The following is a 25528-nucleotide window of genomic DNA, read 5'->3' on the forward strand; positions in this document are numbered from 1 at the left end:
TTTCGCTTGTGTTACTTCCACTCAGGCTTCCTGCGTGTACTGTATGAGGGAAACCTGCAGTCAGACCATGAGGCTGCACTGAAGAAAGAATGCCCCCTAAAGCATCCTGGGAAATGCCTTACCAGAGCTAATCACCAGTTACTTCTTTGCTAAAGCCACTAATCTTGTAAAACTGATGAATCTGAAAATGAATTCAGAGATAAAATTATTGTAGACAACACCTCCAAATACTCTAGTTGAAAATGTTTATTGAGTAATTTTTGTATGCCCTGTATAAAGGTATAATGTCACCTGACTTTGATAACTACTAAGTTCCCTAGAAGGAGCCCTGGTGGCTCAAAGTTTAAGCCCTAGGCTGTTAACCAAAGAATCAGAGGCTCTAACATACAAGGACTATCTGCTCTCATAAAAGACTATTGCCTGTAAAATCCTAAAGGGCAGTTCTACTCTGCTTGTGAGTAGAAAATCAAGTGGAAGGTACTTGACATCTGACAAAAACAACAATGTCCCTAGGTGGCTTGAATGGTTTGCATTGGACTGCTAAGTTAAAAGTTGGTGGTTCAACTTCCTACCATGGAAGATAGGCCTGGTGAGCCTGGCAATCTGCTTCCATTAAGATTACAACCAATAAAATCCTATAGAGTAGTCCTACTCTGTAACACATGGGGTTGCTATGAGTTGGACTCAACCCAATGGCAACTAGCAATTGTCATATTATTTCTTTAAATAGCAGCTTGCTTTCTTGATGACACTGACGGAAAGGAAATAGTTGTATGTGACTAAAGCTAATTTGCCTCTACATAATCTTATTTTCATCTAATAAGGACAATAGTGACATTTTTATTATGAAGTACATTGATGCTGGCTCATCCTATTCTTTTATAAGTAGCATTGATCATATTTTTTTCTCTCCAATGGATTATAAAGCAGGGAAGTCTAGATGTGAGTAAAAACAGCCTCTTAGTTAGTGGAGTACCTTGGATCTCTCAAAAATGGTATTTGTAGTTCATATCAATCCTGAGCAAGTATTTGGGTGAGTTTCATATGTCAAAACCAAAGGGGAAGGCTTAGCAAGGACAGTGTTTCTTGCTTCAGATGAGGTACACTGAAAAGATGTACATCCTTTCTCTCATACACTGAACTCCCCTCTGTTTTATTCCTGCTTGGAGATGACTCCTCCTTCCTGCAGCTTGGAGGATCACAGGCTGATTGAAGAACACAGCAGTTCAGACTCTGTGCTCAGGCTTCCTGTGACTGGCTTCTCCCTCTCTCTCTCTCTGTCTATCTCTCTCTCTGTGTCTATCTCTGTCTCTCTCTCTCTCTCTGTGTCTCTCTGTGAGCCCACAGAGCTGAAACCCACCTGACATTTGCCTGCCTTTTGAATCCAGCTCTGGAATGAAATACATCATTTTACTGCTCTTAAAAGTGAATAGAGTTTGATTACCTCAAGCTACAAGCTGCTTTGCTCCATAAGAAGGACCCAAAAGGACTTGTTTTTCAATCATCATTGTTTTTCAATCTACCTGAGGAACTTGTATTTTTTTTTTTACCTGAAACTTGATGGTGGGCAGGAGTTTGGGGTTTTGTTGTTGTTGTCTCATTGGTTGGCTTGTTCGTTTTTCATTAAAAGGTTGAAAAGTTTTTTGTTAACATTTTAAATGGAACTAAATTTTTAAATCAGTGTTGATTCTGATCTAGAGGAGACATGACTGACCATTTCCTACAGGTATTACCAGGGAACTAGAGGAAAACTAGGTAGGAGAAAATGAAATCTGACTTGCAGCTAACAGCCATGCTTTATTTTGAGAAAATTTACAGAGTCATTGAAAAGGAAAATTGAATATTGACCACGGACAATGTCTGTATTTCTCATTAACTTGTCAACGAATGACTCCAGCTTGTGGAAAGAAAATCATAATTCTACGGACCTTTTAAATCCTCCGGGAACTCTGAATATCTTCCTTTTTTGCCTGACATGCTTAATGACTCTTGCATCTCTGACGGGCAGCATTTATTCACTAGTCTCCCTGCTGAAAATGCAAAATAGAACAGTTGTGTCCATGTTTGTGGCTTCCTGGTCTGGGGATGATCTCCTGAGTGTCCTGTCGGTGACTATCTTCATGTTCTTGCAGTGGCCAAACCAGATCCCTGGCTACTTTCAGTCTCTGTGCTCCACCTCCGCCTTACTGTATATATGTCAGGGTCTCTCCAGCAACTTGAAGGCAACTCTTCTGGTCTCCTACAACTTTTATACTATGTATAGGGCCGTGGGGAGCCAGGCAGCCTCCAGAAGATCCGGCCAGGTGCTCGGTGTGGCGCTGACCGTGTGGGCAGCCAGTCTGCTGCTCTCCGCGCTCCCGCTGTGCGGCTGGGGCGCCTTCGTGCGCAAGCCCTGGGGCTGCCTGGCCGACTGCTCCAGCTCCTATGTGCTGCTCCTCTTCGCCGTGTACACTTCGGCCTTCGTACTCCTAGCAGGCCTCTCGGTCCCGCTCACTCACCAGTTGCTGTGTTCGGAGGAGCCGCCTAGACTCCATGCCAACTACCAGGAAATTTCCCGCGGAGCTTCCACGCCCGGGACCCCTTCCGCCGCGGGGAGAGTGCTTTCCCTATCCCCAGAAGATGCTCCGGGCCCGGCCATGCGGTGCTCTAGGGGATGCTCCCCGAGCTCGGACATTGTGCTTGCACCGGGTCCGCCCGCAAGGGCCGGGCCGGGGCCGGGGCGTGGCGCTGTTCCTGGCGCTGGGACTGGCGCTTGCAGGCGTGAGAACCCAGGGACTTTCTACGGCTCCAGGAGCTTCACCGTGAGCGTCGCGCAGAAGCGCTTCTCTTTGATTCTATCGCTGACAAAAGTCATCCTCTGGCTGCCTATGATGGTAAAAGTGCGGTTGCTTCCAGTGCGCGACTGTGTGTGTGCCTGGCAGTGTGAGTGCGTGTTGGGACCGACGTCTCTGGTTTGGAGATTCACCGCCAGATGCGCAGTTAAGTCCGGTTCCAAATGTATCTCGCTTGGTCTTGGAGACGCACTTGGAGGCAGACAGTTTACCAATGGGGTGGTTCAGCCCCGAAGTCTTTGTCCCCGAGGTGCTTCTTGTTCCAAAATTGTGATGAAGGGAGGAAAGAGGGAGGGTCAGGCACGTTCGTGTTAGTTTCCTAGGTCTGTCGTGACCAAAGCTGTTCTCGTGTCTCTCCAGCGAAATCTGGGAGTGTTCCGAAAAGGAGCAAGGCAGTAAATGTTTTGTTTTGTTTTGTTTCCTCCAACCTTCTATCATCCCCTTCTTTCCATTCCTTCTGGGTGAAGATGCCCCCCACCCCTTTCCCCAGCCCCATCTCCAACTGGGAGATAGGAGAGCCGGAATCAGATGAAGAAGGGAAAGAGGAGAGGATAAGATAGGCTTTTGTCTCTAGTGGCAGCCCAATTGAGAATTGGCAGAGCGGCGTCCTGGTGTAGCAAGCACGCCCGCGCAGAAAAGAAGGACCAAGGAAAGGACAAAAGGCCATCTGGTGTACCAGATGCAGATTCCATGGGCGCCCTGGGTCATATCCCCTACCTGTGGACGGTGCCGCCCAGATGGCAATTTGAGTTGATTCCAAGAGCAAAAACCCACTGCCATCCAGTTGATTCTGACTCATATTGACCCTAAAGCCCTTTGTGATCTACTACAGCAAAGTGAATCCCACCAGCTCTCAGGAATCCACACTAAAGCCAAGAGTGCCTCCTAGGAGAAGGGTTTCAAGCTCTGAGGCAGGAGCGGGACTTGGAAAAGGGAGCTGAAGCAGCATGCTTCAAGGGAAGACTTGGGGAAGTGGAAAATGTGATCTTGAGTTTGGTCTGAAGTTCTCTCCCCTTTGCAGATCCACATGGTGGTCCAGCACGTGGTGGGGTTTCAGAGCCTTCCCTTGGAGACACTCAGCTTTCTACTAACGTTGTTGGCCACCACAGTAACCCCAGTGTTTGTCTTGTCCAAACACTGGACCCACCTGCCCTGTGGCTGCATCATCAACTGCAGGCAGAATGCATATGCAGGTGCATCAGATGAGAAGAAAAGTAAGTTTCCACAATGTTGCGGGTAGAAGCAAAATGCATACATCAAGTACAGTAAAGTGGCCCATTTGAGCAAGTTGTCCCAGAAGGGGATGAGGAGCTCAAGGACAGCTATGAATGGTAAATAGCCAGGAGAAATTAGCACAGTGTTGAAGGAGGTTTTGAATGAGAAAGGTTAGCCCCATTATGTACTTATGAGTTGAACAGTTATTGTAGATTAGAAAGCAAGAGAATAGAATTTATTCAACACAGAATGATATCAACAAAAGCCCTTAAATGTTATATCACCATAGCTTTTAGTCCAGAATAGAAAATAAACCTCTAAAGCCTGCCTGCATCTGAAGAGAAGTTTTTGCTATCTGAAAGGAATTAAAAACTCAGGTTATATTACAGCCCAGAAATATTTGATGGAAGAATAAAAACAACAAAACAAAACAAAAGTTACATTTATGTTGCTGCTTGTATTTTCCCAGGGTTTTAGAAAGCTTTCAGAGCAAACAGTGATAGTACTTGTAAATAGTTCCAAAGCTAATTTTAAGCATACACCTCTATTATAAAACTTAAAACACACATCTCAGTTCCAAGAAAGGACAAAAATGGCAGGGTTTGCCAATAAATATTCTTGTATGAGTCTAGCAATGCTATTTATTTTTTAAAAAATAATAATTTATATGCTAAAGAGCACACCTAGATGGGGGTGTGAGACAGGTTCAATTACAAAACTTTCTAGAGTATAATTTTCCCCATATTCTGTGATAGGAAAATATGAGGAATGATCTGTGTGTTTTGACTCTGAAAGGAAGAAAAGAACAATGTTATTTTATCATTCAATGCAAAAGAGAGGATGTTCTACTGTTTAATAAATCTAAGAATGCATTGGTGGCGGTTCAATTAACTGTCCCATTACCCATGGAATATCTTTTTCTCAGAATAGGCAAACATATTACTATTTAACAGAGAAGAAAGATTAAACAAAAAGAATTCATCTCAGACTAATTTAAACGTATAAAAATCTGAAGGACACTAAAGTATAACTTCTAATCAATTCAAAAATAAGTTACTTTATAACTATTAATTAGTCATGAATCAGGCATTTTCCATGTATGGATGACATTTAAAATTTAGTGTATCTAGATATTTTCCAAATGATCAAAATAGTTTTATTGTTAAGAATGTGTAATGTTTTACTGTTAATAAAAGCTAAATTCACCAGTATCTTCAAAATGAAGTTGCAATGCTTGTAATTATGATGTAACGCTTATACTAATGATATGCTTCAGGAGATTAATGGCTGAAATGATACAAAAAAAAATAATAATAAACCTTTAGGGAACACTCTTATGGAATATATAAAAAATCATTGATAAGCCTGAAATTTCTAACACCCTAACAAAACAAACCATTTTGCCACTAGATAAGGGAACCAGCCCTGACTTATGACATTTAAGATTGTGAAAGACTAGAAGAGTCAAGTGCCAGTGAGAATAAAAAGTCTTGGTGAAGTATGTCAGGGCAGTCATTCTCAGAGAGTGCAGGACACTCACATCAGAAGCTGAAAACATGGGCCTGCCATTGCACATGATCTAGGAAGTAATCTATCTTCTGTACTGCACCAGAGAGAAAAGACTAAAGTAGGCTAGCAGAATCGACAATCATGTTAATGCCAAGTTTTTGAAATCAAAAACATGCCTTTGGAAATGAAAATAATATTTTTCTTCTGAAATCACCATTGCTTTTGTTTGTATTTATTTGAAAACTCCACAGAAGGCCTTCAATCATGTAAACTTATAAAAAGAGGCACAGATTTATGATCCTAAGCTTTACCATAGGGGAATTCTGAGATTTGGAATGGAGTGTATGAGGAGCCACCATAAATTTTCCTATTGCTTGGAAGACACAGCAACAGAATTTTGAAAGTCCAAAGATGGATGTCTCAGGCGGTCCAGGTGTTTGATCAGGCATAGTGCTCGAATTCTGTATGAGTATAGTTACAGTTTTGCATTTAAGCTCTTTTTTCCTAACAGAGAAACCTTACCTTTACATTCTTTATCAGTGAACTGCAGAAGCAAGGAAGGAAAAATACTTTTTTCCTAATTCATATTTACCATAGGTTTATTTTTGCATATGTAAATATGAATCTACCTCTCTGCTTCACTGAATGGGAACTGAGAAACAGGCAACTAGAAAGTGAATCTCTGGCCGGGCAAATAATTCACAAAAATAACAATTCTATTCTAACAAAAATCTGTACTTGTCAGTGTTTGAAAATGAAAGTGTTAAAAATAGGAAGACGATTTTAATACAGAGGTCTCAGGTGGCAGGCATATGGGCTGGCTGCAGCTTTCACGCTCCTTTTGTTTGCCTAGTATGCTTTTTTTTTTTTAAATTGAACAGACAGTTTAAAATATTTTGTATAAAATGTCAGATTCCCAGCTTTTATTTGTTAACAAAAATCAGAGTGTTTAGTAAGTGACAATTATCTGAAGAATTGTTTATTTTATAAGCTGATAAAATTATTTATGTCTAAAATTATAATTGGCAAGATGTAACTAAAAGCAAAAGACTAGAGCTAATTCATGTTTTATGCTGGGTTTTGGAACAGTAAAACATTTTTTTTTTCAGAGCAAATGCAACATTATTTTTTAGAGCTGTAGTATAGACACCACAATATCCTGAGTATTTGTTTTTAAATTTACTGCCAGTGTTTGGTCAATAAAAGACCTCTAGCTATACATACAGAAAAATTTTAAAACACAATTTATCTATGTTTCATTCAATGGCACAAAAGTAGGGGTCAGAAACTCTAAGGCCTTTTAGGCTTTTTCCCTATTAAAAAAAAAAAAAAACAGTTTTTAAAAAAATGTAATTTCTCTAGAAATCATATTCCATTCAGCCAGAGTCATTGAGTCAAAGCCATCCTGTCGAAATCCCTTCCTATTGAACCAGGCACAATTTTTATAGCTTGCTTCTTTTATTCATTCATTCATTTACTCCCTTACTGGACAAATGTTTATTAGGAGAGCGGTCACTATGTGTCTGCCGTGTGTTCAATAGGGAACGGAAGGTACCAACTCATGGCCCATGGGCTGAATTTGGCTCAAAGAAGTCGTTTTATTAGGCTCACAGCTGTTTTTACCCAATTTTAATCTTGTGCCAAGATTTTAAGATCAGATTTTACATCAAAATCCATGTATCCAGGTTGCCTTGAAAAATCTGAATAGCTGACAACACAGGTCCCTCAAGGGCATAATTGGCTGCAGTAGAGGAGCCTGCTTTAGGCAAAGAGGGAGCGCTCTCCTTTGTCACAATTTGTACCTGTTGTTGATGTTGTTGGCTGTCATCCACCTAACTGGCCATTATAGACATTCAACTTTTTCTACCTTTGTTTTATTAAAGAAGAAGACATAGTCTTGGTCTTTAAGGAGCTTACAGATGATCAATTATAACTCCACTACTGAAAAAATCTATTATTTCTCTTAGTAAAAATTCAATCAAAGTAAGTCAGAATTTACCTTTAGAGTTAAGGAAGGAAACTCACTAACATAAAATGTTTTCCTTGGTTACACTTCATAATTAAATGTACTTGCTCTGACTTAAAAACAGCACATTCAAATCATTCTGCTTCCATTATCATATTTCTTTCCTGGGTCTGGTTATCAGTAAAGCAATTTCACACAGTGGTTAATAAATACAATCCTGGATTCAGTTAGCTTTAAATTCTAATCTGTTTATCAGGGAGGTAATCTCAGGTAGTTTCCTCAACAGCCTCGCTTTTCTCATCTGTGAAATAAAACCAGAAAGTTTTTACTGTGTAGAGCTGTTGGTGAGTTAGGGGAGATGATCTGTGTGTAGTACCTAACTCAAGAATTGTCTGTTTCCTAATGGTCTCTCTCACAATTCCTCTTTCTTCTCATTGCCTATCACAGACTGCCTCTTTCTCCTCATGATGTGGAGGGAAATTCTCATTTACACATTCTGCACATTCCTTCAGAAATCTCACTCATTTTTGCTTTATGTATTTCATTGTTACTATATACAGCTAATAAAATATATAGCTATAGGCATTAATTCTTTTATTGTGGTAAATATATATGTGACAAATTGTTTGCCTTTTCAACATTCTTAACGTGTAACTCAGTGACACTTGTTATTTATGTTGTCATTTATTTTTCAAATTTTATATCATAAAATTGGGATTTTATGAAAACTTTTTTTAATGCCCAAGAATTGACACTTTGTCCATTTATATCCACCACCCCCCCTTCTTTTTGGAGAATCAATCAATAATTAAAACATTATTTTTTCCACCTTTCATGCTGTTAAAGTAAATTAAAAATCATAATTTAATTTGAATGGGCTATATTACTAGAAAAAAAACAAGTAGAAATAGAAATGAGACAGAGCATAAAAAAATGAACATGTCAATTTCTATTTTTTCCATTCTATTGGAATAGAAATTCTTCTTGTTTGTATTCTGGATCAAACAGCAATGAATATTTCATATTATATTTTTCAGACAGCAAAACTAGTTTGTAAATTTTCAACATTTCAGTAATATAATCAGTGTATGAAAGGCATTAGAGTATATTGTAAAATTAATCAAAATTTAGTGTTTTTCCCATAGGAATTATATAAATTTTCATAATTTTATCTACTAAGGATAGCTGAGTCTCTGATTATAAAACACAGAACTATAAAAGTAGAAAATTTGTCTGAAACAAGCTATGGCTTAAAAGATGAAGATTAAAATATTAAATTACATTTACCCTAGCACCGTGATGTAACTTCATTTAATATGTTAAAATTATCCATAATTTAGTGACATTCACATACATAAGAAAATCACTTTCTGTCACATCCTCAATTGTTATTCTAATAAGACTTTGACTAAACCCGTTGATTATTAGTGTTATGTTTAGGATACCGTCATATTTCACCTGATCTAAATCATAAAAGGTTTTAAGCATTCCTGCTAAACTCACCTGTAATTAAATTATAGACATGTTGTAGAAGGGACCAGTCCTTGGAGAAGGATATCATGTTTGGTAAAGTAAAGGGTCAGCAGAAAAGGGGAAGACATTCAACTACATGGATGGACACAGTGGCTGGGACGATGGGCTCAAGCATGGCAATGGTTGTTAGGATGGCACAGAACTAGGCAGTGTTTCATTCTCTTGCTATGAGTTGGAACCAACTCAATGTACCTAACAACAACACAACATAGACATGTTGTAAGTGCTTCAGTTCACAGAAATATAAATCCATTACATTTTTTGTCAATTTATTCCAAATTTCTTAATATCAGAAATGTATGCATTTTAAAATGTTTAAAAATTATATTTGACCATAATTTTTAATGTATGCATTTATGTTGTTGTTGTTATGTGCCGTCGAGTCGGAACCGACTCATAGCGACCCCTCCTTGGGTTTCCGAGGCAGTATCACTATGGAAGTAGATTGCCCCATCTTCCTTCCGAGGAGTAGCTGGTGGGTTTGAACCGCCAGCCTTCTGGTTAGCACTCGAGTGCCTTAGGCACATTAGGGATAATATAAATCAAAATATTTAAAGCAATTATATTTGTTGGAGGTATTGTCAGTATAATAGTCAAGCTATTTATAAATTTATCTCTAGCAAACTAATATTTATAAATAATGTATTTTCTCCCCAAATAAAAATAATGTTCAGACTACTTGGTAAACTGAAAAAACTAAGAAACTACTAGAACTGGATGTATTTGAGTGTCTCCTTATTTACAGTTTAAGTATTTAAGTTAGATAAAACTAAAGACTAAAAATTGCTTGGATTTATATATATTCCAAATCTCTCCTTCTGCAAATCAGAAAAACTAGGTCCATAATGATGAGATGATTTGATTTGGGGGGCCATAATTGCTTTGCATAATTAACAAGAAATAGGTGAAGGCTATTTTTAATTCATAGCAATCAAGTTGAATGCCCTCTCCTATTTGTTTTCACTGTGTATATTCCACTTTTGTTTACATGTCTCATTAACTATGGAATTTTGTTTTCATTTTCACTTAGCCAAGAGAAGTTTTGAATTCAATCTATCATTCCAACGAAATTATGGAATTTATAAAATAGCACGTGAGGATTATTTTGAGGATAATGAAAATTTTATATCCCAGCACAACCTGATGAACTATGACTGTGAATCTACAAAGGACTCTCAGAGAGACACCCGCAATTTCTTCAGTGCCATCAAAGTGGAAATCAGCACTGCACCCTCTCCAGACAGCTCCACACTGAGAGGCATCAACAAATGCACAAACACTGATATTGCAGACACTCAACACGTTCCTGACAAAGACAAGGACATTGACCCATTCTTTTCTGACAAAGCAGAATGTCGTACTAATTATGAAGAAACTGCCTTTTTGGAAGGGCCAGAAAGAAGACTTTCTCACGAAGAGAGTCAGAAACCAGAGCTTTCAGACTGGGAGTGGTGCAGGAGTAAGTCAGAAAGGACCCCTCGTCAGGTACAGTAAAGTTGTTCTTCCTATGAAATTAAAAATGAGACCAAATATGATAGGCATAAAATAATAATAATCTGTTGCTTATTTCATTCAATCAGGCCCAAAGTTACTTTCACTTCCCTCGATTGATTTTCATAACATCTTTGGAAGGGTTTTTTAAAAATCAGTTGTACATTTTCATTCAAAATCTATACATTTCAGAATTGACAAATTTAAATGGGACATTTGAAAAGGGATAGAGAGTGCTATTTTAACTCTAATTCAGAGGAGATGCTTATAATTTATGTTTCAAAATAGCTAACTTTTACGTTTTATTTACCTTTCCCTATCCAAAAAGTATCCCACAAGTCCCCAAGAGAGGTTTCTTTTTTAAGTAAAGGCAAATATTTCTACAACCAGCAGTGAGAAGAATTGTCCAGCTGCAATTATCCTAGATAGTTTACCTGTCGTCATTGCTAGCACTGGCCCCTAGTCCCCAGGAGGGAAACAAAGGTCTATTCCAGGGTGTAGTCTGCTTTCCAAAGCCTGCTGAATGCCCATCCCTTTAATGAAGAATGGTTTTATAAGTTTTACAAAACAGAAAGAATTTGAACCTTATATCATTCTAGGCAAATATTCCAGTTTGCCTAGAATGATAAAGATCCTTCTGATTTTATTGAAACTTCAATGTGGCATTGATATAAGATTGTTCTTTCCTCCAAACTCTCATATCTGATAATTAATGTTGTTCTTGCTTTCCACACTGCTGATTTACTAGAAAGATAGAGCCTTTTTCCACATGGTTTAATGAAAATCAGAGTTCACTTGCAGTTAGTCTCTAAAATCGAAAACATAATTCTAGAAATATTCTTCTAGGAGTAATGCGTTTCTTGATCAAAAGCATGAACTTATAACACTAGCTATGAATATGACCAGAATAATCTCAAACTTCATTTACTTTCTTTGATTAATTAAAACTACTAGGATCACCCCGATAGCACCATTTAAAAAGTAAGTTGAATATTTTGTGAGTGTGTAAAATATATTATTAGAAAAAATATTTGTGCATAATTATTCCATTATTAGCAATTTCAGAAAAAAATCACTAAGTACTTGCCATAAATCGAATAGCACAATGGAAAGTGGATGTAAAAGGACATAGTGCTCAGTGTTTTCAGAATAATATGGTATCCCTCAGCTAAAAAAGGAATCCCTACAATTTCTTCAGTTTGTTTCAGAACATATAAACCTCCTGGTTGTCTTCTACTTAAAAATGATGCAGAAGCGTGAGTGCGCGTGTGTGTGTGTGTGTGTGTCCCAAGGACTTGAAACTATCCTGTGTGCTACTGCTCTATGCTTTCCTCGTGTTTACTCTTTAGGGATTATAGACACCTCGAAAATTGCTCATGCGCTTGTATTTTACTATTTCATCAAAAATGTATGTACTTCTGAAAATATGTGTTTAGTTTTGCTAACTTTGAGCTTTCTAAAGCTTTCTGTATTGTACACAGTCTAGGACTTGCTGTTTTTCACACAACTTTACTTCGGTTTACTCCATTTTCTTTTTTGTTAAAAGCATTGAGAATTATCATCTAAAATATCATAATTTACAGCCCTCATTTAAAATTCTTGGTTACAGTTTGGAGAATACAACAATTAAAATGTGAAAAAAATCAGACATAAATATGTTATCCTATGAGAACAAAGAAGCATGAATTACCCCAAACCTCTTTAAATCAAATAATAAAATGATATGTGAAAAATATAAAACTTTGAACAATCCAGATATCTTTCAACTACAAAGACTTAAGTATTAAGTATTAATATTCTCAGACTTCCATGAGCGAGCAAATAGTTCATGAAAGGTGGCTGTGGGAAAAAAAAAAAATACCAGTGGAAAAATAGGTAGTACACTATTCAGGAAAGAAAAAAAAAAAAAAAACTTGCATTTCCAGTACTATCATAAATTATGAAAGCAACTGTAAGAAATTCTAAAGGTATAGGATAATATTGGTATGAACTTTCCTCAATAACATTACCTATGGTCTTTAAATATAACATTATAACAAAAGTACACTTAGAGCTGAAAAACTGATGAAGACTTTCCCTATGACCAGAGACAGATTTCTGCTTTTCAGTAGTCCTCAGTAGCAGATACTTGAGAGTATATGGTGATTTAGGAAGCACTTTTATTTTCATCCTTTCTTCCAAGTGCCTTTGCCTTTAAAGCAAGTTGAGTTACGAATCTTACAGTGACTGTAAGAGATACTGCAGTTACTCTTTGAAAACACTTTCTCTTGATTTGGTATGATTTTGCTTTCAATACTTTGGTACAACTTATCAGCATGTATTGAGATCTGGTGCTATACTGGTTAAGGCACTTGGCTGCTAACCAAAAGGTCAGTGGTTCAAACCCACCAGCTGTTCTGCAGAAGAAAAATGAGGCAGTCTGCTTCCATAAAGGTTTATAGACTTGGGAACCCAATGGGGTTTGCTATGTTTCAGGACCAACTCAATGACAGTGAGTGAGTTTTGTCACTTTAAAGCTAAAGTACTATATTGAATAATGCACATTCTTTGTTCTTAGACTTTAAATTTGAAAAATAAAAAGAAAGCAGGTTTGATTTCAAATTTCTCCCGTGGATCAGATGGTGGGTTAGCAGCCAGGCACTTAACCACTGTGCCACCAGGGTTCCTCAAATATATTTAGTAAGCTCTACACAGTGCCTAAGGCATTTGACTGCTAACCAGAAGCCTGCTGGTTCAAACCCACCAGCCACTCCTCAAAAGGAAGGTTGGGCCATCTACTTCCATAGTGATATCGCCTCAGAAACCCAAGGAGGGGTCTCTATGAGTCAGATCCGACTCCATGGCAGTGGTTGCATTTGTGTTTATGTTATTTTTACAATACATGTTGTTTAACTTTTTATTAAAGTTTACATTGGCAAATATATTAGTGAAAGTATCAAATCAAGAAGAATGACTTCAGTAAGTTTAAATGTGACTTAATGAAATTTATCAGAGTAGAGAGTGTTGATAAGATTGAAATTCCGTGTTACATCTGATCATAGAGTCACCTCGTTTTGGACCTCTGGTCAGTAGAATCCTAGCTGCTCCCTCATAAAAAATACTCAGAAGGGAGAGTCGGACTATCAGAGTTCTTCCGTTACAAAGGTTTCACAGTATGATTTTGTTTCTAAAGTGAAATGATAATTTTCCAGAACTCAAAAGTTGTCATTTATGAATTAAAATAAAAAAACTGGAATTATAAAATAATATATTGGCCTGTGGGTTAACACCCTCCTTTTCTTTTTTTAATACTAAGCTCATCACATCATCCGTACGTAGTCTTTTCTCTTAATGTCTTATTGTAGAGTTTTGGAAAGTTACTCATTTATTATTGTAAATCAGAAAAAAAGATACCCTATAATAAGCTACTTGAACTTATTTATAATCCTATTGTCACAGCATCTGAAAGGTGAAAATGTCCTCCTTTCTGCCAGTGTTGTTGTTATGTGCCATGGAGTCGGACTTGACTCATAGCAACCCCTCCTTGGGTTTCCAAGGCGGTATCACTATGGGAGTAGATTGTCCAACCTTCTTTCTGAAGAGTGGCTGGTGGGTTTGAAACACCAACTTTCTGGTTAGCAGTCAAGTGCCTTAGGCACTATGCTACCAGAGCTCCCTTTCTGCCAGGAGAATATAGAAAAACATATGCTGAGATAATGTCTCTCAAGTGAGAGAAAAGCAGGAGGAGGTGATTGCATTTGAATTTGCAACACAAACGACCTAGCATAAGATGAACAAAGTCTACAAGAACTAAGAATAAAGGGAATTTCATTTCATTTCATTTAAAGGAAAATGTCTTAACTATTTAAAAATAGATTTACAAATCAAAGTGTTGTTGCTGAGAGTATTCAGTGGCAGCATTGGTTTCTATAGTCGTTTTTAAATACTATTATTTCTTTAAATAATTTTTGTAGAAAACTAGAGAGACCAAAGACCAGCTAGACTATTTTGAGTCATTTAGACTAGAATTCTCAATTTTTAATGTTCATGTACAGCAAATGGTGATCTTGTTAAAGTGTATATTAGGATTGAGCGGTTCCCAAGTGGGGTCCAGACTTCTGCATTTCTGACAAGCTCCCAGGTGATTCTGCTTGATACTAAGCAAAATAAGTATGCTAGTCTAGACCTACATAATCAGAATCCCTTAGGTGATTCATATAGACATTAAAATTTGAGAAGCATTTCTTTAGACTCTAGTCACGGGAGAATGGTTATTAGTTTAAACCAAACCAAACTCACTGCCATCAAGTCAGATCTGACTCATAGTGATCCCTCCTTAGGTTTTCAAAGTAATAGGTAAAATCAATTATTTTTACTTAATATATGCCCCAGAAAGTGAGATTGGGAGAAAATTTCTCAATAAACACAGTAGCTTTCCTCACCTAAAAACAGAAAAGTGCTTCTTTTCTTTTCACTTTTTAAAAATAAATTATCAGAAAATTAAACATGGCACAAGAGGGTAATGTTTCATTGATGGCTTAAAAATTGCAGATGCTTCAACTTGTTCTCTGAGGAATTTTTGATATTTTTAACTAAAGTGGTCATGGGAGGAAAATCCACTATTTGTAGCCTCCAGGCAGCCATCCTAACATAAATGACTGGAGTGTAAACTTTTTATTTTAGGCTACATCCATCTATTTGCAGTGGTTAGTTCATTACTCACTATTCAGAGATCTGAAAATTGTTCCATTGATTTTTTTTACAGGCAATTCTAACCTTTATTGTTTTCATGATTGTAAAAATAATAAATAACTATTGTAGAATATTAAGAAATTTTTCATGAGCAAAAGCACCCAAACTACTATTTGTTTATATTTTAACATATTTAACTTTAGTCTCTTCCTTATGCATATATATTTTTATTTTTCACAAAAATGGGTTCATGCAGCATGCAATATGAATTTTCCTCCCTCCCAGTTTCACCTGATTTAACGTGTTAAAAACTCTTCTGTGATTACCTATATAGTATATAGAAGGACTCTTTGGAATGCTGCAGAAAATGTATCCATGAATGTAAATTTGTTCTCAAGTATTTAAAGTCTTAGAAGCTGAAGATAAGAGAATTTTGTTATGAGCTAATTAGAATATTTCATAATACAATTTACACTCATATACAAATATTACATTCTGTAATATTTCATAATACACAGTGCATCATTAGTTACAATGAACTAAATTGAGCTAAATACTTTCTATATATTCAAGGGGATTAGAACTGGATCAGAGACTGTGAAATCCTATCATTCATATCTTAAGTAAGATTTCCACTACCAAACAAAAAAAAAAACAAACTCACTGCCGTCCTGTCGGATCCAACTCATAGAGACCCTTCCTTGGGTTTCTGAGGTGGTATCTCTATGGAAGTAGATTACCATCAGTATTCTCAAAAAAAAAATCTCAGAGCTTAAAAAAAAAAAACAAACCTTACTGCCATCAAGTCCAATCTGACTCATAGTGACCCCTCCTTGGGTTTCCGAGGCAGTATCACTAAGGAGATAGATTGCCCTGTCTTCCTTCTGAGGAGTGGCTGATGGATTTGAACTGCCAGCCTTTTGGTTAGCAGTCAAATGTCTTGGGCACTACGCCACCAGAGCTCCCTAGAACTTAAAAGGGTCTTCCAAACCAAAAACCAAACCCATTGCCCTGGAGTCAATTCCAACTCATGGTGACCTCATAGTTTCAGAGAAGAATTATGCTTCATAGGGTTTTCAAAAGGTGATTTTGGGGAAGCAGATCACCACACCAGGCCTTTTTTCAAGGCACCTCTGCATGGACTCCAGCCTTTTGGTTAGTAGCCATGCATGTTGATCTTTTGCACCACCCAGGAAGGGACTCCTAAAGCGACCTTAAAGGCTATATACTACAACCACACAGCTATGGCTCAAGTCCTTTCTGCCACCTCCTGTTGAATCAATATCCCTTCTTGAACTCAAGTGCCTAGAGAAAAAAGAAGTCACTGAAGTGATTCACTACATATTTTTTAACTTTTATTTTGAATTCATTTTAGACTAAAAAAACAGCTGCAAAAATAGTACAAAGAATTCCCAATATATCCTCCATCCAGTTCCACTAAATATAAAAATAATTCAATTATCAGGAAATTAAAACTTAATCTACAGATCTTATTTAAATTTTAGCAGTTGTCCAACTAAAATCTTTTTTTAAAAATCTGGATTCTAATCTAGGATTGCATATTGCATTTGTTGTCATGTCTTCTTTTGTTGTTGTGTGCCATCCAGTCAATTCAAACTCAGAACCCTATAGGACGGAGTAGAACTACCCTACAGGCTTTCCAAGGCTTCAGTTTTGACAGGAGTAAATTGCTAGGTCCTTTCTTCCATGGAGCAGCTATCTGGTGGATTTGAACCACTAACTCAAGAGCTTAACCACTGTGCCACCCAAGCTTCTTCATGTCTTCTCTAATTGTAACAGTTCTGCCTTCCTTTGTCTTGCCTGACTTGACACTCATTTTTAGAATATCCTTCATTTTATGATTGTCTTAAATTTTCTAATGATTAGATTGAGGTTATCTGTTTTTGCTAAGAATAGAACAGAAGTAACGTTTGCATTTCCTAGTGCATCATATCAAGAGGTACATGATATTGGTGTATCTACGATATATCACTTGGTAAAGGTGATGTCTGGCAATTTCTCCATGTAAAGCTATTATTTTTCTCTTTGTAATTTATAAGTGTCTTGTGGGGAGACATTTTGAGCTACACAAATATTCTGTTTCTTATCATACTTTTGAGTTGTGGTGCTGGCGAAGAATGCTGAAAGTACCATGAACTGCAAAAAGAACTAACAGTTCTGTCCTGAAAGAAGTGCACCCGAAATGCTCCTTGGAAGCGAGAAATGGCCAGACTTCGTCTCACCTATTTTGGTCATGTCAGAAGGGACCATTCCCTGGAGAAGGATGTCATGCTTGGTAGGGTAGAGGGTCGACGAAAGAGGGGATGGCCTTCAACGAGATGGATTGACACGGTGGCTACAATGATGCACTCAAGTATAGCAGGGATTGTGGGGCTGGCGCAGGATAGGGCAGTGTTTTGTTCTGCTGTGCGTAGGGTCACTATGAGTCGGAAACGACCCGACGGCACCTAACAACAACAACAACAACAATCATACTTTTGCCCACTTTATGTTATGTTAGTATAAATTGATTATTCTTGCCTGCAGCAATCTTCTTGCAATGTTTGATTAATGAGACTTTTCTATTTCTTCCTTTCTCTAGATATTTATTTTGGAATTTTACTGTAAGGAATCAGAAGGAAAGTTGGACAATCTATTTCTGTAGTGATACCACCTTGGAAATGAGTCGGATCCGGCTCGATGGCAGTTAGTTTGCTTTTGAGTGCTGTAAGGAAAAGCTCTATATTCTCCATTTATTAATATGGATTCACACATACTCATTTTATTCTATAAGTTATAGAATAAACCTATAGAATTACTGATTTTATTACTTCAGTTGTCCTGGAAGTCGTTATTGGGAGCTCATTTAGATTGGTTCCTGGACATTTTCAACATCCCGTCATCATTTTTTTTAGCACTACTGACAGTTGAAGATATTCCAACCTCGTTTTATATTCCCCTTGATTCAATGATCAATGAGCTCCAGCTTCTAGATATTATCATGAGACAGAAATAGAAAACACCATGTTTACACACATACCTCTTTATTTCCTCTCCATCTCCTTCATCTTGTATTCTGTTTTGAGATCTCCCATGTCCTTGCTGATTTTGATTATTTATTTGTTTGTTTATTGGGTATATGAAACATTATCAAAATGATGGCTAAACATTTCAGTATGTGATATATTTCACAATTTTAAAAAAGTTAAAAGATAAATTAATAAAGCTTGTGCAGATTATTCTAGTGAACATCCACTTTCTTAAACTTGTCACCATGTCATATATTTGCATCTTGGTAACACCAAGAACCATTCTATTACCTCTGCAGTTCCTGTTAATGGGGAGCTCTGGTGGCATAGTACCTAAGGCATTTGACTGCTAACCAGAAGGCTGGCTGCTCAAACGCACCAGCCACTCCTTGGAAGGAAGGTTGGGCAATTTACTTCCATAGTGATACTACCTCAGAGCAGTTGCTATGAGTTAGATCCGACTCTACAGCTGTGCATTTGATTTTTAGATTTTTCCTGTTAATGAGTGATTGTTATTCAGGTCTTCACAGCACTGTCTTTTCTCATCAATGCAAAATACAATTTTCTTCAAACTTCCTGATAATAAATTCACTTGAATCCCTTCACCATCCAAGTTTTTCTCCAATTAACAAATTACAGTAGCCCACAGTTCTTTTAATTATATAAAAATCAGAATCAAATATGAAATTCAAGTTGTTTTTCTTCCATTAGTCTCTGAGCTGCTCTTCTCTCAATGCCTCTTAAGATCACATTCACTTATTTGGCAGTTTATTGTACTACTAAGGAGCTCTGGTGTCATGGTGGTTAAGCCTTTGACTGCTAATCAAAAAGTTAGTGGTTCGATCCCACCAGCCGCTCCATGGAAGAAAGATGGAGCAATCTGTTTCCCAAAAGATTTATAGCCTTGGAAACCCAATGAGAGGTTGCTATGAGTCAGAATCAACTCAATGGCAATGAGTTTGGTTTGGTTTTTGGACCCTACTACTGACTCTTGGAGGAGCTCTGGTGGCATAGTGCCTAAGATATTTGACTGCTAACCAGAAGGCTGTGGTTCAAACCCACCAGCCACTCTTCCAGAAACAAGATTAGGCAATCTACTTCTGTAGTGATACTGCCTTGGAAACCCAAGGAGGGGTCACTATTAGTTGGATCTGACTCAATGGCAGTGAGTTTACTGACTCTTGGTGTGTTTAATATCAGCTAACACACCCAAGCCATTTTTACTCATGCTTCTGCTCAGCTACAAAGCACCCCATTTGAATCCAGTTATATCTTGTCATTGTTGTTATTAGGTGCCATCTAGTCAGCTTGGACTCATAGCAACCCTGTATACAACAGAACAAAGCATTGTCCAGTCCTGCACCATCCTCACAATCCTTGCTGTCCTTGAGCCCATCATCACAGCTGTTGTGTTAATCCATCTTGCTGAAAGTCTTCCCCTTCTTCACTGACCTTCTATTTTACCAAGCATGATATCATTCTCCAGTGAATAGCTCCTTCTGACAACATGACCAAAGTAGGTGAGATAGAGTCTGGCCATTCTCACTTCCAAGGAGCATTCCAGCTGCATTTCTTTCAGGAAAGGTTTGTTCGTTCTGGCACTCCATGGTATTTTCAGTATTCTTTGCCAACACAGTTCAAAAGTATCAGCTCTTGTTCGGCCTTCCTTATTCACTGTCCAGCTTTCACATGCATATGAGGTGACAGAAAATACCATGGCTTGGGTCAGGAGCACCTTAGTCTTCAAGGTAACACCTTTAAAGAGATGACACTTTAAAGAGATCTTTTGCAGCACATCTTCTCAGTGCAATATGTTGTCTGATGTCTTGACTGCTACTTCAATGGGTGTTGACTGTGGATCCAAGTAAAATGGAATACCTGACAACCTCAATCTTTTCTCCATTTATAGTGATGTTGCTTATTGGTGCAGTTTAGAGGATTTTTGATTTTCTTTATGTTGAGCTATAATCCATACTGCAGACTGTAGTCTTTGATCTTCATCATCAAGTGCTTCAAAACATCTTCACTTTCAGCAAGTGATGTGTCATCTGCATATTGCAGGCTGTTAATGAGTCTTCCTCCAATCTTGATGCCATGTTCTTGTTCATATAGTACAGATTCTTGGATTATTTGTTCAACATAGAGATTGAATAAGTATGATGAAGAGAAACAACTTTTGTGTAAACCCTTTCTGATTTTAAATCATGCAATATCCCCTTGTTTTATTCGAACAATAGCCTCTTGGCCTATGTACAGTTTCCTCATAAGCACAATTGAGTATTCTGGAATTCCCATTCTTCTCAATGTTATCCATAATTTGTAATGATCCACACAATTGAGTGTCTTCACATAGTCAATAAAACACAAGTAGACATCTTTCTGGTATTTGCTCTCAGCTAAGATATACCTGACATCAGCAATGATAACCCTAGTTCCACATGTTCTTCTGAATCCAGCTTGCATGTCTGGAAGTTCCCTGTCAATATACTGCAACCATTTTTAAATTATCTTCAGCAAGATTTTACTTGTGTATGATGTTAATGACATTGTTAGATAATTTCCACAATCTGTTGGATCACCTTTCTTTGGAATGGGTACAAATATGACTCTTTTCCAGTCAGTTGTCCAAGTAGCTGTCTTCCAAATTATTTGGCATAGATGAGTAAGTGCCTCCAGCATAATATCCATTTGTTGAAACATCTCAATGGGTATTTCATCAATTCCTAGAGCTTTTTTTTTTTTGCCAATTCTGTCAGTGCAGCTTTGACTTCTTCCTTCCTCCTTGGAGGAGCTCTGGTGGCATAGTGCCTAAGATATTTGACTGCTAACCAGAAGGCTGTGGTTCAAACCCACCAGCCACTCCTCCAGAAAGAAGAAGATTAGGCAATCTACTTCTGTAGTGATACTGCCTTGGAAACCCAAGAAGGGGTCACTATGAGTCAGATCTGACTCAATGGCAGTTCTTAATTACATACTACCTCCTGAAATAGTTGGACATCAATCAATTCTTTTTGATACCGTGACTCTATGTATTCCTTCCATCTTTTATCGATGCTTCCTGAATCGTTCAATATTTTGCCTGTAGAATCCTTTAATATTGCAACTCGTGGCTTGAATATTTTCTTCAGTTCTTTCAGCTTGAGAAATGCCAAGTATGTTCTTCCCTTTTGGTTTTCTAACTCCAGGTCTTTGCACATTTCATTATGATAATTTACTTTGTTTTCTCAAGTCACCCTTTGAAATATTCTGCTCAGTTCTTTTATTTCAGCATTTCTTCCTTTCACTTTAGCTACCCTATGTTCAAGAGCAAGTTACAGAGTCTCTTCTGACATCCTTTTTGGTCTTTTCTTCCTTTCCTCTCTTTTAAATGACCTTTTGTTTTCTTCATGTATGAAGTTCTTTACATCAACCCAGAATTCGTATGGTTTTTGGTCATTGGTGTTCAATGTGTCAAATCTGTTCTTCAGATAGTCTCTAAATTCAGGTGTGATATAATCAAGGTCATATTTTGGCTCTTGTGGACTTATTTTAATTTTCTTTAGCTTCATCTTGAACTTGCATATTCAGCAATTGATGGTCTGTTCCACACTCAGGTGCTTGCCTTGTTTTTGAGTGATGACACTGAGTCCTCCATCACCTCTATCCACAGATGTACATGATCTGACTTCTGTGTATTCTGTCTGGTGAGGTTCACATGTATAGCTACCATTTATATTATTGAAAAAAGGTATTTGCAATAAGTAAGTCATTGGTCTTGCAAAATCCTATCATGTGACCTCCAGCATCATTCCTATCACCCATTTTCAAACTATGCATGATTCCTCTTTGTTTCCAACTTTTACATTCCAATCACCAATAATTATGAATACATCTCCATTTCATGTTTGGTCAATTGCAGACCAGAGAAGGTGATAAAAATCTTCAATATCTTCATTTTTGGCTTTAGTATTTGGTGTGTTAATTTGAATAATAGTAGTATTAACTGGCCTTTCTTGTAGGCATATGGATATCATCCTATCACTATATCATTATATTTCAGGATAGATCTTGAAATGTTCTTTTTGATGATGAATGTAATGCCATTCCTCTTCAGTTTGTCATTATTGGCATAGTAGAGCATATAATTGCCTGATTCAAAAGAGCTAATAGCAGACTGCTTCAGTTCACTACTGCCTAGGATATCAATCTTTCTGCATTCCATTTCATTTTTGACAATTTCTAGTTTTGCTAGGTTCATGCTTTGTACATTCAATGTTCTAATTATTAATGAATGTCTGCAACTGTTTCTTCCTATTTTGAATGGAAATTATAGTCCATCATTTTTGTGGAAGTTATTTCTTCCATCTCTTAAAGTTAATCTTGTTCTATTTAGCCCACCTGTCCATGATTTTGATAGCCTTTTGGGTGGTGATTCTACACTAAAACAGTCAACTGATTAGTTAACTCCAATTCATGGCAACCTCATATGCATCACAGTAGAACTGTGCTCCATAGGGTTTTCAATGGCTGATTTTTCAGAAGTAGATCACCAGGCCTTTCTGCCAAGGCAGTTCTGGATGGACTCAAACTTCCAAACTTTCAGCTAACAGCCAATCGTGTTAACAATTTGTACCACCCAAGGGCCTCACTATCATTACCACATTTGTTTCACTTGTGGATTTGATAAGTTATCTATTATTTTTTTATCCAAATTACTGATTAAAAATGTAGAAAAAGATAAAACTAAGGCAGAGACCTACTGTACACCACTAGAAGTAGGTCTTCAGGTTCATTTTTATTTATTTTAAAACATCTTTGGCATTGTGGGCCCGGCAGTTATTAATTTACTTAATTGCCCTTGCAATCAATATGTTTTCCCTTTCTCTTATTAACAAAGATATCGTAAGAGGCTTTAATGAAATACTAATACAAATTGTCTTAATGTATTTTTTATCCACCTTTAATTTATTCCATAAATATTGTTTATACTTTCATCAGGAGATCTTAGAAACCTTCCAGGAATTGATGTAAATAGCATTTTTCTAGTTTGTTGACTTCACTTCTTCCCATTTGAATAATGAGAAACATTTGGATATTCCCAATATTCAATTTACCATTTACTTAAAGGTCATTAACATCAACCTTGTCTATACATTAACTTCTTTCAGTAACTTCAATTGTGATTCATTTGAGAGAAAAATCTTGTGTTTTCTTGCAGTTTGGAGGTTCCTTCTTACTAACTCTTTTTTTAAATTGGGCTTCCTTTACTCTCATAAAGGTTTTCCTTGTGTTTTTAAGTCCCTTACAAAGGCCATAAAAGCAAAATAGTAGTTGAGGACATCTACTTTTTCTGTGTCATCCCTTGTCTTAGTGACACTGGCTGCAAGCATTGGGCCAACTCCTTTCTTTGATCTTCTGATCTGAACATGTATTTTCAAAAACTCTTTTTGTTGCATTTGGGGAAAGGAAGTGGTATTTTTTGCAACCTTCAGCTCATTTTCTTCATTTAGTCTTTCTAACACCAATCATTTCTATCTTTGGCAATGAATAATCTATTCTAATGATTATACCTGCACTGGATCCTTAAGATACTACTTTCTTCCTCATTGATCACTTAGTTTTCACAATCAGAATTATGTCTTGAGATTCATATCTAGGGTTGGTTCTCTTTTTTCCATTTTTTCTATTTCACATTTACCTTCTGAAAGCTTAAAGGTACAAAGGTTATAATCCAACATTTTCCCTCTTGGATATTACACATTCTATGTCATCTGTCAGTCTGTCATACTATGGTAGCTTGTGTGTTGCTGTGAGGCTGGAGGCTATGGCACCAGTGTTTTAAATGCCAGCAGGGCCACCCATAGTGGACAAGTTCCAATGGAGCTTCCAGACTAAGAGAGACTCAGAAGAAGGAAGGGGCCATTCACTTCTCAAAGAATTGGCCAGTGAATATCAGTGAAACATTATCTGATATATTACTGGAAAATTTTATGAATAGCCCTACAACATTGTGTTGATATAGTGTTGGAAGATGAGCCCCTTAGATCAGAAGGCACTCAAAATATGACTGAGGAAGAAATGTCTCTTCAGAGCAGAGCTAAACTTAATGATGTGGCTAGAGTAATCTTTCTGCGTTCCATTTCATTTTTGACAATTTCTAGTTTTGCTAGGTTCATGCTTTGTACATTCAACTTTCTAATTATTAATGGATGGACCTCCATTTGCTGATGTGGCATGACTCAAAATGAGAAGAAATAGCTGCAAATATCCATTAATAATCAGAACATGGAATGTACGGAGTATGAATATAGGAAAATTGGAAGTTCTCAAAAATGAAATGAAATGCATAAAGATTGATATCCTAGGCATTAGTGAGCTGAAATGGACTTGCTTGGCCATTTTGAATCAGACAACCATATGACCTACTATGCCAGGAATGACAAATTGAAGAGGAATGGTGTGACATTCATCATCACAAAGAATGTTTCAAGATCTATCCTGAAGTACAATGCTGTCAGTGATAAGATAATATCCCTACACCTACAAGGAAGACCAGTTAATATAACTATTATTCAAATTTATGCACCAACAACCAAAGCCAAAGATGAGGAAACTGAAGATTTTTACCAACTTCTGCAGTCTGAAATTGACCGACCATGCAATCAGGATGTGTTGATTATCAATGGTGATTGGAATGCAGCAGTTGGAAACAAGAAGAATCACCAGTAGTTGGAAAATATGGCCTCAGTGATAGAAATAGCACTGGAGATTGCATGATAGAATTTTGCAAGACCAATGACTTATTCATTGTAAATACCTTTTTCAACAATTCAAATGATGGCTATGCACATGGCCTTCACCAGATGGAGTACACAGGATTCAAATCGGCTACATCTGTGGAAAGAGGCAATAGAGAAACTCAGTATCTTCAGCCACAACTAGCCAGGAGCTGATTGTAGAACAGACTATCAGTTGCTTATATGCAAGTTCAAGTTAAAGCTGAAGAAAATTGAAACAAATCCACAAGAACCATAATGTGGGCTTGATTATATCCCTCCTGAATTTAGGGACCATCTAAAAAATAGATTTGGCAAAACACTGCATAACGTGGATGAACTTGGAGGACAATATGATGAGTGAAATAAGTCAATCACAAAAGGACAAATATTGTATTAGTCCATTATTGTAAAAGTTAAGGAAAGGTTTATCTACTGAAGGAAATTTTCTTTGTTGGTTACCAGGGGTGGGAGGGGAGGGGAGGGAATGCTGTTAGATAGATAGAGATAAATATTGATTTGGGTGAA

At 37.3% G+C, this 25528-nt stretch overlaps 1 protein-coding gene across 1 annotated transcript in view; it reads left to right on the forward strand.

Annotated features, from left to right (window-relative positions):
- Positions 1-1856: 1856 nt before the first annotated feature.
- Positions 1857-25528, forward strand: part of GPR149 (G protein-coupled receptor 149) — a 96851-nt gene continuing 73179 nt past the window's right edge. The window contains exons 1-3 of the mRNA XM_007943565.1: positions 1857-2873; positions 3853-4045; positions 10085-10539. Of these exons, the coding sequence (XP_007941756.1) occupies positions 1857-2873; positions 3853-4045; positions 10085-10539 (1665 nt within the window). The remainder of the gene's footprint in view (positions 2874-3852; positions 4046-10084; positions 10540-25528) is intronic.

Source organism: Orycteropus afer, unplaced genomic scaffold (assembly GCF_000298275.1).
Source record: "Orycteropus afer afer isolate SDZICR_OR568_19922 unplaced genomic scaffold, OryAfe1.0 scaffold00109, whole genome shotgun sequence".
Lineage (NCBI taxonomy): Eukaryota > Metazoa > Chordata > Mammalia > Tubulidentata > Orycteropodidae > Orycteropus > Orycteropus afer.